The 16,682-nt window shown below is 44.8% G+C and overlaps 1 protein-coding gene across 1 annotated transcript in view; it reads left to right on the top strand.

Moving 5' to 3' along the window:
* Positions 1-16,682, top strand: part of LOC135556435 (ephrin type-B receptor 1-like) — a 180,997-nt gene that overhangs the window by 116,366 nt on the left and 47,949 nt on the right. The window contains exon 5 of the mRNA XM_064989642.1: positions 2,604-2,939. Within this exon, the coding sequence (XP_064845714.1) occupies positions 2,604-2,939 (336 nt within the window). The remainder of the gene's footprint in view (positions 1-2,603; positions 2,940-16,682) is intronic.

Below are 16,682 nucleotides of genomic sequence, written 5' to 3'. Positions count from 1 at the left end.
ACGGAGATGAAAGGGAGAAGACAGAAAAAGTGAATCAGAGAGACAGAAAAGCCAGACTGCTAAGGCATGGTCAGACCCCTGTGTGTACATCGGCAACCGCTATCAGAAAGGCATATGTTCAATCGGTCAGCCTACCCAATGATCTGTCAGTTCCTCTTGATTCACTGGTACAAATTGGAGTCCCACAGTGATGGTGGGATGGTTGGGCTTCGTGAAATTGTAAACACACACATACACACAAACAACCGACTATAGTGAATGCAATCTTGAGGTTTTGAGAGAAGCATACAGTACAGCCACCATAGGGAAATATGTCAGATAAAGTTGTGTGATGATAATAGTTTTAGTCTCAAGCACAGAGATGGAAACAGTGCACAACAAAACCCAACGTCCCTGGCAGGGATCACAGAGCCAGCCAGTTCAAATGAGTTCAAATACATGAGAAATGTAGTGAGAACTGTTTCAGCGTCCCAGTATGAGTGAATGTTGGTGAGCGGGATGAGGTTGTGTAGGAAGGTTGGCTAGGAGGGGGTGATTGAGTGGTGTAATTTCAGCTCCCATGCTGCGCTTTGTCATGTTAATGGTATTGTAACACTGTTGCAACACATCAACATCAATAACACATGGGGCTAAATGGCAGCTGAATACCCCATGAAGTCTAATAACCAGTGGGGGATAATTTCTGTGAAAAGCATAGCAGTTGCATAGAGTACCAGTCAAAAGTTTGAACACACCTACTTATTTCAGTGCTTTTCTTAATTTGTACTATTTTCTACATTGTAGAATAATAGTGAAGACATCAAAACTATGAAATAACACATGGAATCATGTAGCAACAAAAAAAGTGTTAAACAAATCAAAATATATGTTATTTGAGATTCTTCAAAGTAGCCACCCTTTGTCTTCATGACATCTTTGCACAATCTTGGCATTCTCTCAACCAGATTCACGAGGTAGTCACCTGGAATGCATTTCAATTAAAAGGTGTGCCTTGTTAGACGTTAATTTGTGGAATTTCTTTCCTTCTTAATGCGTTTGAGGCAATCAGTTGTGTTGTGACAAGGTAGGGGTGGTATACAGAACATAGCTTCCAAATAAATGCTTCAGAGTTTAAGTAACAGACACATCTCAACATCAACTGTTCAGAGGAGACTGCGTGAATCAGGCCTTCATGGCCGAAATGCTGCAAAAAAGAAACTACACTAAGACACCAATAAGAAAAAGAGACTTGCTTGGGGCAAGAAACACGGCAATGGACATTAGACCGGTGGAAATCTGTCCTTTGGTCTGAGTCCACATTTGAGATTTTTGGTTCCAACCGCCGTGTCTTTGTGAGACAAAATATATTTGTTTAACACATTTTTGGTTACCACATGATTCCATATGCGTCATTTCATAGTTTTGATGTAGTCACTATTCTTCTACAATGTAGAAAATAGTCAAAATAAAGAAACACATTTGAATGAGTAGGTGTGTCCAAACTTTTGACTGGTACTGTAGATATATACTATTTTATAACAGATCAAAAACATAAACGCAACATGTGAAATAGCCTATTTCGCTCAAATGATGTTCACAAATGTGTGTACATCCCTGTCAGTGAGCATTTCTCCTTTGCCAAGATAACCCATCCACCTGACAGATGTGGCATATCAAGAACCTGATTAAACAGCATGATCATTACACAGGTGCAACTTGTGCTGGGGACAAAACAAAAGGCCACTAAAATGTGCAGTTTTGTCAAAAAACAATGCCACAGATGTCTCAGGTTTTGAAGGAGCGTGCAATGTGCATGCTGACTGCAGGAATGTCCACCAGAGCTGTTGCCAGAGCTTTGAATGTTCATTTCTCTACCATAATCCACCTCCAACGTAATTTTAGAGAATTTGGCAGTACGTCCAATCGGCCACACAACAACAGACCACGTGTAACCAAGCTAGCCCAGGTCCTCTATATCCGGCTTCTTCACCTGCTGGATCATCTGAGACAAGCCACCTGGACAGTTGATAAATCTGAGGAGTATTTCTGTCTGTTATAAAGCCTTCTTGTGGGGAAAATCATTTTGATTGGCTGGGTCTTGCTCCCAAGTGGGTGTGCCTATGCCCTCCCAGGCCCACCCATGGCTGCGCCCCTGCCTGCCCAGTCATGTTATATCGCTAGAATAGGGCCCAATGAATTTTAATTGACTGATTTCCTTATATTAACTGTACAACTGTAACTCAGTAAAATCGTTGAAGTTGTTGCATTTTGTGTTTATTTTTGTTCAGTATATTTATGGTTCTGACTGAATGTAATGTACATTATGTATTTGCAACATTACAGACGACTGGTAAAACAGAAGGAGTTAAATTACTCGTGTGTGCATATTTGTTGACTGCAATGGTGGCATCAGTGCTATATATCTACATCTGAGTTAGTATTATTTGTTGATCACTATGGTTGATCCTAATATCTCTTTCATATCAGAGTGCAGTGTCTTTGTGCCGTGTCATATTAAAGTAATAGCCAGTTGCTGAAACAGTGCTACAAACATGCCTAGAGACACCATACTACATACTGTACAGTATATTCATGTCTGCATTGCATTCCCTCTTCCTATCCAGGTGTCCCCTCTGGTCCCAGAAACGTCATCTCTATCGTCAACGAGACCTCGGTGATCCTGGAGTGGCATCCTCCAAGGGAGACTGGCGCCCGTGATGACGTCACCTACAACATCGTGTGCAGGAAGTGTCGCGCAGACCGGCCATCATGCTCCCATTGTGATGACAACGTGGAGTATGTACCCAGGCAGCAGGGCTTGACCGAGACCAGGGTGTTCATCAGTAACCTGTGGGCCCACACCCCCTACACCTTCGAGATACACGCTTTCAATGGAGTCACCAACAAGAGTCCCTACCCTGCTCAGCACGTGTCCATCAACATCACCACTAACCAGGCTGGTCAGTGGCATTGTACAGCACCATGCGTTGTGTCTCACACCATGTGTTCATATACAGCCTCCACTGGCAACCATTATAAAGCTTTGTTCTGGGAATCAATTCTTCAAGGCTTACATTATATTAATCTTCTAAATGATTAATGGTATCACACAACAACACATCAGTACTTCTGGCATTTCTTGTTTTTTAAGCTGGAGACATTCTTGAACCAAAGACAAACTTTTGATCTTTTGTCAAGACTGATTTGGATTATTCATTATGTTTTTTAAATATTCAAACGTCACAAATCGGTTTATTCGTTGTATGTCTTTCACAACATAGACACCATTCTGGGGGTAGAACTGTTGTCACACAATGCATATTTATATCGCTTTATTTATGCTGCTGAAACATCATATGGACTTAGTAATTTAAATGTGAGGTAAATAGTATCTGGCTCTGTCAAGCTTGTGTCGGTTGGTGTACTAAAGTGTAATAAATGAAGGAGACATTGTTTCATTGAGAAGCCATTCTAATAATCAGTGCTCCTGTCACACGCTATACCCCATGGGTAATGCCAGGGCAGCCAACGGCCCACTTCGTCCAGACATAGGAATCGTTGTTAGGAAAACTTGAGAAGGATTCCAATTATGACTCTCTGCCTCATTCCACTGTGAATGTTCCCGGAGGTACATCAAGATTGTCTTGCACTGCTATATTACTTTCACTTCAATGGGACCAAGGTTTGATTTATTTTTTTACATTTTAGTTAACCTTTATTTAACCAAGGTTACTGAGCTCAGTGAGCTAACATCGTGTTCAGTTGCATTCAGTTAGAATCATGTTGAACCAAACAGCAGAGAGCATAGAGAAGACCTGGTCTGTCATTATACCATGGAACGTATACATACAGTACACTACCTTATTTTAACGCAGGGGTTCTCAACTACTATTCAAAAAGGTTCGGTCACTTAAATTACCTAGGTGGCAAACATCCGGATGGATATGGTCATTTATCGGCATAGTAACAAACTCCCACCTCACAACCCATGTGTCTCTAAACTGTTCATATGGTTCATACCCCTCTTTTTGGCAGATAGAAAATATTGCCATTTTAAACCTAATTCCTACAATTCTACACATTCTACCATGGCTTATGGTTGTTCATATGATACCTGAGTGACTCAACAAAATCAATGGGGGCTCCCTGTGGGTCGAGATTTAGATAGCTGGTTAGCCTAATTTACCTATGTAGCTAGTATGGCTACTACTGTAGTTCATCAACTAGACATTTCATACAGGTTATAAATAGCTCTCTAAAGTCTGTCAGTGAATGACATAACAAGAGGAAAACTGCCCATGAATTACTCAACAGCAGTAAGTAGAAAGCCCGACTGATTTCACAAAAACATTATTTTAAATGTTTCATTTATTTGGGGTCGGATCCTGCGGTCCGTATTGAACCCGTGCTGGGTCTGGATCCATCAGGATCCGTGGTCTGCCAGTTGAGGATGGCTGTTTTAACACATATTTTCCATACCTATAGTAATCTTCTGAGATGCCCCACTGCAAGTGAGACATAGCTAAAAAAAAAGTAATTAACTTAGAAATGTCTTTGTTTTTGAAAAAAAAAGCACATTTGATGTCCATTAAAACATTAAATTGATCAGAAATACAGTGTTAATGGTGTACATGACTGATATTTAATGGAATATCTACATAGTCGTACAGAGGCCCATTATCAGAATTTGTTCTTAATTAACTGTGTCACGTAGAGTAGGCCAGAAGGCTAAACTGGATAACCTAACCTCTATCAAAATAAAGAGATGGCGGAACCGCAAAAGTTCTTCTGTGCAAAGGTGTTTATTTACAAGTGATTCCGGAACAAAAAAACAACAGTACTGCCATCAACGTCTACCTTATGGGACAGCTTAAAAACAATGCTGCCCCATCCACAGCTCAATCCAAACTGTCCCTACATGACTGAAAGAGAGGCTCCTTTTGTAGGGCTAGCCCCTCCCCTCAGAACAATTAACCCTAATTAATTAATCAATTAACAATAGAAACCTACATTTTCCATGAACTAAACATACTAAAGGATATACATTGCAACACAGTTTTAAACAATATCACAACATAACATTTACAACATTACATCACTACTGACAATATCTTTCAATATGCCCATATGCATTTATGAGCCATTTGGGACAGGCACTATAAAGCCAACCCAATTCCCTTAGCTCGGGTCCTTTTCCAGCATACCCGGAAGCTACAGAGATGGAGAGAGAGGAACAGAACAAACAAACAATGCGCTCATCCACAACATTGATAAGTATAATAATTATTGTATCTCTCAAATATGAACTTTGACAAGTGTGAAATGCATGCACCAAGACAGAAGTTAATTTGTGTGTCGACCCACATTGTTAACTTATCTTATAATGGCGCAGGGAGGAGTGATGAATGTGTGTGCGTTAAAGAACCAAATGCTGCCCGCGGCCAGTGACGGACTTCTACGTCACATTACCTTCCTCCTCTCCTGAAGCGACCATGTTCGGGAGTCTTGATAGGTAGTCCGCAGTAACGTTCTCTTTTCCTGCCTTGTGACGGACACAGAACCTGAAGGGCTGGAGCTCCAGATACCACCTGGTCACACGAGAATTCCGGTCCTTCATGGTCTGGATCCAGGTCAGTGCTCTGTGGTCCGTGTGCAGGTCAAATTCCCTCCCAAGAAGGTAGTAACGGAGGCTATCTAGGGCCCACTTTATAGCCAGGCACTCCTTTTCGATTGTAGAATACCTGGTTTCCCTGGGCAACAGCTTCCGACTCAGGTACAGCACAGGAAGCTCTTCTCCTGGCTCCCCTTGGGCCAGTACAGCTCCAATTCCTACAGCCGAAGCGTCCACCTGCACGAGAAATCTCTTCTGAAAATCAGGGGTCTGGAGAACAGGGAATGAGCACAGTCGTTTTTTCAGTGTCATGAAGGCTTCCTCACACTCCTCAGTCCACTTCACAGGGTTGCTGGCCCCCTTCGAAGTGAGGTTGGTCAGAGGGACAGCGATGGTCGAAAACTGTGGAATGAATCTCCGGTACCACCCTGCCAGACCTAGGAAGGACTTCACCTGTGTCTGGGTTGAGGGCTATTCCAGATGGACTCCACTTTCTCCACCTGAGGCCGAACTTCACCCTTACCCAGCTGGTAACCCAGGTACTTTGTCTCCTGTTTCGCCCACTCACACTTCAGGAGGTTAAGCGTGAGGCCTGCTTCATGGATCTTCCCCAGTACTCTGCTAAGATGCTGTATGTGCTCCTCCCAGGAGTGGCTGTAGATCACCACGTCGTCCAAGTAAGCAGCACAGTAATCGTCACAGTCCTGGAGGACCTTGTCCATCAGCCTCTGGAAAGTCGCAGGGGCCCCATGAAGGCCAAACGGCATGACCTTGAACTGGAACAGGCCCATTGGCGTCCGGAATGCAGTGTAGGCCTTGGATTGTTCATCCAGGGGCACCTGCCAGTACCCTTTGCAGAGATCCAATGTGGTGATGTAATGAGCTCTACCTATTCTCTCCAGTAAGTCGTCAATGCGGGGCATGGGATAGGCATCAAACTGGGAGATGGCATTCACCTTACGGAAGTCCATGCAGACGCGCAAAGAGCCATCCTTCTTTGGGACAATGACAATAGGGCTGCTCCATTCACTTGAAGATGGCTCGACCTTGAGGGCTACCACCAGCCTCTCAGGCACACGGTAAGGATGCTGGCGGACAGGGTTCTGGCCAGGTTTCAAACGAATGACGTGTTCTAGGACTTTGGTTCTTCCTGGTCTCTGACTGAAGAGGGCTGGATACTTGCCAAACAGCTGCTTCAGCTCATCTTGCTTGTCTTCTTCCAGGTGAGCCAGTATGACTTCTGCTCGTTCTTTCCATGCCTCTGTGACACCATCCGACTCATCCTCTTCTACTCTGCGGACCAGAAAGGACTTTCCTTTGTAGAGTTCCTCTTTCTCCTCCCAGGCCTTGAGAAGGTTCACATGGTAGGTTTGCTTCTTCTTACCCTTGTCCGGGTGCAGCACCTCGTAGGTCACTGGGCCCATCTTCCTCCCGATTAGGTACGGTCCTTGCCATTGCGCAAGGAGCTTGCTGGTAGACGAGGGAAGGAGGAGCAGGACTTTCTGTCCTGGCTCAAACTCTCTGTGGCGAGCGTGCTGGTCATAGCCTCTCTTCTGGGCCTTCTGGGCTTGCTGAACGTTTGCTCTAGCTTCCTCTCGGTACCGTTCCAACCTGTCTCGCATCTGGAGGACATACTGGACAATCCCCTGTCCTGAGGTAGCTACTGGGGAACCTTCCCAGCACTTCTTCAGCAGGTCCAGTGGTCCTTGCACTGGCCATCCATAGAGGAGTTCGAATGGCGAGAAACCTGTCGATGCCTGAGGCACCTCCCTGTAAGCAAAAAGCAGAAAGGGTAACCACTTATCCCAGTCTTTACCAGTGTCAGCCACAAACTTCCTCAGCATGTTCTTGAGTGTTTGATTGAATCTCTCTACGAGCCCATCCGTTTGGGGATGGTAGGGAGTAGTCCTCAAGCCTTTAATGCCCAGCTGTCGGTGGAGTTGAACCATCAGTCGCGAGGTGAAGTTTGTCCCTTGGTCCGTCAGGATTTCATCTGGGATTCCTACACGAGAGAAGAGCTGAACAAGAGCACTGATTATTTTTGGAGTGGTTATGGAACGGAGTGGGAAGGCTTCTGGGAACCGGGTGGCATAGTCACAGATCACCAATATATACTTGTAACCTGCACTACTCTTCTCCAAGGGTCCAACAATGTCCATTGCAATTCTCTTGAATGGGGTAGAGATAACTGGCAGTGAACATAGAGGAGCCCGTTCAGACCTACGGACAGCACTGGTTTTCTGGCACGTGGGGCATGATTTGCAGTATTTTTGTACATCAGTATACATGGAGGGCCAAAAGAAACGGGAGCCTAGCCTAAGATAGGTCTTATGTTGCCCTAGATGGCCTGCCCATGGAACTGTATGTGCAAGGTTGAGAACAAGTGGTCTACAGGTAGATGGCACCACCAACTTCCTGCTATCTGCCTCTGACCCAAGGTAGAGTATGTGGTTGTCTACTGTGTAAATCCCCCCACATGAAGATTGACTGTCCCCAGCTAAGGCCTTGTCAAACAAACATTTCAAGGTTGAGTCAGACCTCTGCAGTGTAGCAAAATTTTGTGGAACATCCCATTGCACCTCTAACCCAGACACATCAGCAACAGGTACAGGGGTTCCCACATACTTCTCAAGACGCCGCTGGCGGCGTGACTTTCTGGGCCCTTTGGTTCCCCCTCGCACAGACTATCACACAAGTCAGGCAGAGGTTGTAAACCAGCTTTGGCCTGGGCACGAGTGACAACTGAACATGCCATCTGAACATCAGACTGGCAAACTGACTGCCCATATAGCTGACCCCCCACACTTCCCAACAGATCAGAGAGTACAGGCACATCCCTCCCCAAAATCATCTCAAAAGGTAGCTTCTCCATTACCCCAACTTTGAGGAGGTATTTCTGACCCTGAATCTCAACTGTGAGCTCAGCTGTGGGCTGCTGTGACTGGTCACCATGGACACATTGGATCAGTGTCTGATGACCATAATCAATGTCATTAACAGGTACATTACCTTTTCTGATCAATGACAGGGAACTGCCGGTGTCAATCATTGCAGTAAGACTTTTACCATTCACTTTTACAGGTACCAAGACAGAAGTTAATTTGTGTGTCGACCCACATTGTTAACTTATCTTATAATGGCGCAGGGAGGAGTGATGAATGTGTGTGCGTTAAAGAACCAAATGCTGCCCGCGGCCAGTGACGGACTTCTACGTCACAAACTGACTTGCCTAGTTAAATAAAGGTTCAATAAAAATAAATAATACTAAAGAATCAGCAACCATCACTCCTGTGTTCCAATGGCATGTTTTATTAGCTAATCCTAGTTTATCATTTTAAAAGGCTAATTGACCATTAGAAAACCCTTTTGCAATTATGTTAGCACAGCTGAAAATAGTTGTGCTAATTAAAGAAACAATAAAACTGGCCTTCTTTAGACGAGTTGAGCATCTGAAGCATCAGCATTTGTGGGATCAATTACAGGCTCAAAATGTCCAGAAACAAAGAACTTTATTCTGAAACTCATCAGTCTTTTCTTGTTCTGAGGAATGAAGGCTATTCCATGTGAGAAATTGCCAAGAAACTGAAGATCTCATACAACTGTGTACTCCTCCCTTCACAGAACAGCACAAACTGGCTTTAACGGAATGGAAAGAGGAGTGGGAGACCCCGGTGCACAACTGAGAAAGAGGACAAGTATATTAGAGTGTCTAGGTTGAGAAACAGATGCCCCACAAGTCCTCAACTGGCAGCTTCATTAAATAGTACCCACAAAACACCAGTCTTTAACTCAACAGTGAAGAGGTGACTCCAGGATGCTTGCCTTCTAGGTAGAGTTCCTCTGTCCTGTGTCTGTGTTCTTTTGCCCATCTTAATCTTTTATTTTTATTGGCCAGTCTGAGATATGGCTTTTTCTTTGCCTAGAAGGTCAGCGTCCTGGATTTGGACTTGGATTAGCTAACACAACGTGCCATTGGAACCCATAAGTGATGGTTGATGATAATGGGCCTCTGTATGCCTATGTAGATATCCAATACAAAAATCAGCCATTTCCAGCTACAATAGTCATTTACAACATTAACAATGTCTACACTGTATTTCTGATCAGTTTGTTGTTATTTTAATGGACAAAAAATGTGCTTTTCTTTCAAAAACAAGGACATTTCTAAGTGACCCCAAACTTTTGAATGGTGGTGTACATGGAATATGTTGGTACCTACAATAACATTACATTACATTTAAGTCATTTAGCAGACGCTCTTATCCAGAGCGACTTACAAATTGGTGAATTCACCTTCTGACATCCAGTGGAACAGCCACTTTACAATAGTGCATCTAAATCATTTAAGGGGGGGGGGGGTGAGAAGGATTACTTATCCTATCCTAGGTATTCCTTGAAGAGGTGGGGTTTCAGGTGTCTCCGGAAGCTGTCCTGGCGTCGTGAGGGAGTTTGTTCCACCATTGGGGGGCCAGAGCAGCGAACAGTTTTGACTGGGCTGAGCGGGAACTGTACTTCCTCAGTGGTAGGGAGGCGAGCAGGCCAGAGGTGGATGAACGCAGTGCCCTTGTTTGGGTGTAGGGCCTGATCAGAGCCTGGAGGTACTGCGGTGCCGTTCCCCTCACAGCTCCGTAGGCAAGCACCATGGTCTTGTAGCGGATGCGAGCTTCAACTGGAAGCCAGTGGAGAGAGCGGAGGAGCGGGGTGACGTGAGAGAACTTGGGAAGGTTGAACACCAGACGGGCTGCGGCGTTCTGGATGAGTTGTAGGGGTTTAATGGCACAGGCAGGGAGCCCAGCCAACAGCGAGTTGCAGTAATCCAGACGGGAGATGACAAGTGCCTGGATTAGGACCTGCGCCGCTTCCTGTGTGAGGCAGGGTCGTACTCTGCGGATGTTGTAGAGCATGAACCTACAGGAACGGGCCACTGCCATGATGTTGGTTGAGAACGACAGGGTGTTGTCCAGGATCACGCCAAGGTTCTTAGCGCTCTGGGAGGAGGACACAATGGAGTTGTCAACCGTGATGGCGAGATCATGGAACGGGCAGTCCTTCCCCGGGAGGAAGGGCAGCTCCGTCTTGCCGAGGTTCAGCTTGAGGTGGTGATCCGTCATCCACACTGATATGTCTGCCAGACATGCAGAGATGCGATTCGCCACCTGGTCATCAGAAGGGGGAAAGGAGAAGATTAATTGTGTGTCGTCTGCATAGCAATGATAGGAGAGACCATGTGAGGTTATGACAGAGGCAAGTGACTTGGTGTATAGCGAGAATAGGAGAGGGCCTAGAACAGAGCCCTGGGTGACACCAGTGGTGAGAGCGCGTGGCGAGGAGACAGATTCTCGCCCTGCCACCTGGTAGGAGCGACCTGTCAGGTAGGACGCAATCCAAGCGTGGGCCGCACCGGAGATGCCCAACTCGGAGAGGGTGGAGAGGAGGATCTGATGGTTCACAGTATCGAAGGCAGCCGATAGGTCTAGAAGGATAAGAGCAGAGGAGAGAGAGTTAGCTTTAGCAGTGCGGAGCGCCTCCGTGATACAGAGAAGAGCAGTCTCAGTTGAATGACTAGTCTTGAAACCTGACTGATTTGGATCAAGAAGGTCATTCTGAGAGAGATAGCGGGAGAGCTGGCCAAGGACGGCACTTTCAAGAGTTTTGGAGAGAAAAGAAAGAAGGGATACTGGTCTGTAGTTGTTGACATCGGAGGGATCGAGTGTAGGTTTTTTCAGAAGGGGTGCAACTCTTCTCTTGAAGACGGAAGGGACGTAGCCAGCGGTCAGGGATGAGTTGATGAGCGAGGTGAGGTAAGGGAGAAGGTCTCCGGAAATGGTCTGGAGAAGAGAGGAGGGGATAGGGTCAAGCGGGCAGGTTGTTGGGCGGCCGGCCGTCACAAGAAGCGAGATTTCATCTGGAGAGAGAGGGGAGAAAGAGGTCAGAGCACAGGGTAGGGCAGTGTGAGCAGAACCAGCGGTGTCGTTTGACTTAGCAAACGAGGATCGGATGTCGTCGACCTTCTTTTCAAAATGGTTGACGAAGTCATCTGCAGAGAGGGAGGAGGGGGGGAGGGGGAGGAGGATTCAGGAGGGAGGAGAAGGTGGCAAAGAGCTTCCTAGGGTTAGAGGCAGATGCTTGGAATTTAGAGTGGTAGAAAGTGGCTTTAGCAGCAGAGACAGAGGAGGAAAATGTAGAGAGGAGGGAGTGAAAGGATGCCAGGTCCGCAGGGAGGCGAGTTTTCCTCCATTTCCGCTCGGCTGCCCGGAGCTCTGTTCTGTGAGCTCGCAATGAGTCGTCGAGCCACGGAGCGGGAGGGGAGGACCGAGCCGGCCTGGAGGATAGGGGACATAGAGAGTCAAAGGATGCAGAAAGGGAAGAGAGGAGGGTTGAGGAGGCAGAATCAGGAGATAGGTTGGAGAAGGTATGAGCAGAGGGAAGAGATGATAGGATGGAAGAGGAGAGAGTAGCGGGGGAGAGAGAGCGAAGGTTGGGACGGTGCAATACCATCCGAGTAGGGGCAGTGTGGGAAGTGTTGGATGAGAGCGAGAGGGAAAAGGATACAAGGTAGTGGTCGGAGACTTGGAGGGGAGTTGCAATGAGGTTAGTGGAAGAACAGCATCTAGTAAAGATGAGGTCGAGCGTATTGCCTGCCTTGTGAGTAGGGGGGGAAGGTGAGAGGGTGAGGTCAAAAGAGGAGAGGAGTGGAAAGAAGGAGGCAGAGAGGAATGAGTCAAAGGTAGACGTGGGGAGGTTAAAGTCGCCCAGGACTGTGAGAGGTGAGCCGTCCTCAGGAAAGACACTATTAGAGCCTAGCCAAACATGTCATGTATCAATGGCGGAATGTGTACGAGATATGTTGGCGGTGTAGCTACATCTGCTGGAACAGTGCCTTGACTAGGAGTTTAGAAATGTCTCCTTACTGGCTTTTACATAAATAGCAGATGAAATATAGTTAGCTAGGACAGGTTTTGAAATGTAACCTGGACTCAGGGGCAGTTGATGTTTAACACAGTAAAAGAAAATCTGGGACACTCAAATGTTATGAATTACAATTCATATGATATGTTACGAATTACAATTTGTATGTTATGTTACGAATTGCAATTCGTACAATATGTTATGAATTTGCAAAAGATTTGATATATTACAAATTACAATTTCTTGTGGCTAATGTTAGCTATGTTACGTGGCTGACATACGGCTAAGGGTTAAGTTTACGGGTTAAGGTTCGGGTTAGGGGAAAGGTTAGCTTACATGCTAAGTAATTGCAAAATATCTTAAAAGTAGTAAGGAGTTGCAAAGTTGCTAATTAGCTAAAATGCTAATTGTAATGAGATTCAAACACGCAACGTTTGGGTTGGTTCGCGCTATACACCCACACATCTACACTGACCAACCTCCTTTCTTCTTTGCCTTAAGTAATCATCAGTTTATGTAAATATACCAAACATAACATATCATACTCATTTAAATAGATTTACTATGTTACGTCTAGTCTATGAGACCAGGCTGTGAAATGATGACATTGAGAACATTGGCTTGTAGAAAGAGGACTCGAGCAGAAATGAGAACGTAAATTGCCTTTATTACCTAGTAGAGCTAATAGTCCCCATCATCTTGCTTGACAGGGTAATTGCTTGACTTGACAGCTGGATATAGATAAAGAAAGAAAGAAATAGATACACCAAATAGCCAATGCCAGTGTCTTTTGTAAAAATGGCTGCAGTAGTAATGAGTAGGTAAGAAAAATGGTCTGTGACATTGTATTATTGTCAGGTAATTGTGCCGTTTCAGCTGTCTGAGAAGCCTTTTATGTCACGGCTGTGTAAGGAGTTATCTGTCATGTTGGGAATAGAAGGAGTTGTGAAGCAGTGGAGTAGATGGATGTTGAACTAGAGTTACCTTAAACGTTGAATGAGTTGGTTCTATTGAAATGATCCGTTTGGAGGAGACTGGTTGGAATCATGTCACTTTCTGAGGTTCAGAGTAAAGGAATTCTCTGTTGAGGAGAGAATTCGTTGTGGTTCAGTAAGGGACCATTAGACCTTATTCAGGCAGGAGTGACAAAGCTGACATGAACTCTGATAGATGCTCTTCTCCTATCCTCTCTCCTCTCCTCTCGGACACATTGTGGTGTGTTTTATCATGCATACCTGATTTACCACCAACCGAAGACCAGCTTACATCTTGGAACTTTTCAGTTGAATGTAAAATGTAATAGTACACATGCTTTTACCATTGCCTTTTACAGTTTCTAAATTCTCTAATGTAGGAAGTAATGTCTGCAAAAGTCTGCTAGATGGTGTCATTCCATAAATTCAAACAGAGGTGCAGATTGAATGGCATGAAATTAATCTTTTAACATGGGCAATGTTTTAACATTTACAATCCGAGGCCCCGCTTACTCTTCCAGAACTGTTTCAGGTAGTTCTAACAGAGTAACTGACAGTAGCAGGCCTGGATGATTGAAGCTCACAGAGAACTATGCCAAACCCGCTACTCTGGCACGACTTTGGGGCCCCAAACTTTTCCCATACTGGCATAGAGTTAATGTGGCGGATGCTGGTGCTCAGTGGAGTCTTCTCTACAGCCCAGCAAAATGTGTGCTCAGGGGAACACTTCTTACAGTACACACACTCCCCTCAGGTAAATTTAAAACGTGTCTACTGTTCCATGGGTAGGAGATGTCTGGTCAAAAGTTGCATTGGTCTACATAAATGGATCCATGTTGACCTAAACCTCTCATAAAGAACGCTAAACCGTGTGTCAGTTTGTAGAGAGAGATTTTGTTCTTTGTTCCATCAGTGTGATCTTAGAGTATTTGAATTCATCAGACAGACTCTTGAATTCCCAAGCCAAAAATCTGTCACAGTGCTCTCATAAACTGTACTAATCATTAAACAGCTTCAGACGGTTACTCATAGAAGCTCTGCTTCCTACACTAGTAAGACTGCATTTCAATTTCTCATGGAATATATATTTCCAGGCATTTTCAATCTATGAGGATTCAAGATTCACTGCATCAGCTAATCCCATCCTCCATGTCACTAGTATTCTGCAGTCATAGGGGTCTGTCCTTCCTTACCGAAGCTCATTCACCCATGACACCATTAGATGAGACAGGAAAGGCTTGCAATGACTGTATTATTTGGCACCATATACACATAAGTAAACACCTCAGAAAAATACAGAATAAAATCAAGGTATAAGAGTAGCTACAGTAGCCACTGGCAGTTAGCTATATTTAATATCTTATCACAGAAAGCCATGCTCTTGTGTTCTGGTCCGTTTGTCTCCTGTGTCCTATCGGGACATTTGGAAATTGCATCTGAACCAACATCTTGTAAATAAGAAAAAAAGAAACAGATGGAAATATTCCCCTAGGCAGTAGACGTTCAGACAAATAACTCTGTGAGATAACAGGCTATGTCTGGCTATCAGGAGGACTGTCTGTCTCTGTGTGAGGGATCCCTGATGCTCAACACTTCCTGTGCCTGAGTAGAAGCATTATCTAGAGCTATAAAACATTCACTGAGACCGAGAGAAAGAGAGTGAGAGAGAGTGAAAAGAAGAAAACAATGTGTACAGGAAGAAAAGATAGATAAATAAAACAAATTGTAGTAAGACAGAAAACAATAATGTACACCTAACAAAAAATGCAACAATTTTAAACATTTTCTGAGTTACAGTTCAAATCAGTCAATTGAAATAAATTCATTAGGCCCTAATCTATGGATTTCACATGACTGGGTATTGAGATATGCATCTGTTGGTCACACAGTAGATACCTTCACACAGTTGCCTCATGCAGCGCAACACACCTCCTTCGCACAGAGTTGACCAGGCTGTATATTGTGGCCTGTAGAATGTTGTCCCGGGAATATTGGCGGAAACTGGAACATGCTGTCGTACGATCCAGAGCATCCCAAACATGCTCAGTGGGTGACATGTCTGGTGAGTATGCTGGGCAAGGAAGTACTGGAAAATGTTTTCACCTTCCAGGAATTGGGTACATATCATCGATTTGCCCACTGAAGATGGTTACAACACCAAACTGCAGTCAGGTCAAGACCCTGGTGAGGATGACGAGCACACAGATGAGCTTCCCTGAGACAGTTTGTGCACAGTTTGTGCAGAAATTCTTCGGTTGTGCAATTTCACAGTTTCATCAGCAGCCGGGTGGCTGGTCTCAGACTATCCCGCAGGTGAAGAAGCCAGATATGGAGGTCCTGGGCTGTCGTGGTTACACGTGGTGTATGGTTGTGAGGCTTGTTGGACGTACTGCCAAATTATCAAAAATAACGTTGGAGGCAGTTTATGGTAGAGAAATGAACATTAAATTATCGGGCCGCAGATCTGGTGGGCATTCCTGCAGTCAGCATGCCAGTTGCACGCTCCCTCCAAACTTAAGACATCTGTGCCATTATGTTGTGACAAAACTGCATATTTTTGTGGCCTTTTGTTGTCCCCAGCATAAGGTGCACTTGTGTAATGATCATGCTGTTTAATCGGCTTCTTGATATGCCACACCTGTCAGGTGGATGGATTATCTTGGCAAAGGGGACATTTTCACTACCTGGGATGTAAAAAAAAAATTCACACAATGAGGGAAATAAGATTTTTGTGCACATGGGCAATTTTTGGAATCTTTTATTTCAGCTCATGAAACCTGGGACCAACACTTTACATGTTGTGTTTATATTTTGTTCATTGTAATTTTGATCCACATTGGTAAAGGAAGCCAGGGACATGTTGTCCCACTCCGTAATGAGACTTTCCTATTGATGTAGATTACCTGATAAAAAGGTAACATAGTTTTGTCTGATATACAGTATGTGATGAACTTTCTTTGTACCTTTCTTCCAACAAGCTCTGCCTTATTATTTTGGGAAGCAGTCTTGGGATATGGGGAAGTATGATTCCCCTGGTAATGCCTGGGGACTGCTGCTTCGTCCTTTAGGTCTCCGGTGGGATATTCTTACCTTGTGAGAATTGAGGGTTCTCAGAGGATTGGAACTCTTGACAGTTATATCGCCCTTATCTTGCTTGTTCAATTTCTCCTCTACACATTTTCCTCCTTGTAAATCCACACACATCTTGG

This window comes from Oncorhynchus masou, chromosome 15, assembly GCF_036934945.1.
Source record: "Oncorhynchus masou masou isolate Uvic2021 chromosome 15, UVic_Omas_1.1, whole genome shotgun sequence".
Taxonomy (NCBI): domain Eukaryota; kingdom Metazoa; phylum Chordata; class Actinopteri; order Salmoniformes; family Salmonidae; genus Oncorhynchus; species Oncorhynchus masou.
This window is presented reverse-complemented; position numbering and strand designations above follow the sequence as displayed.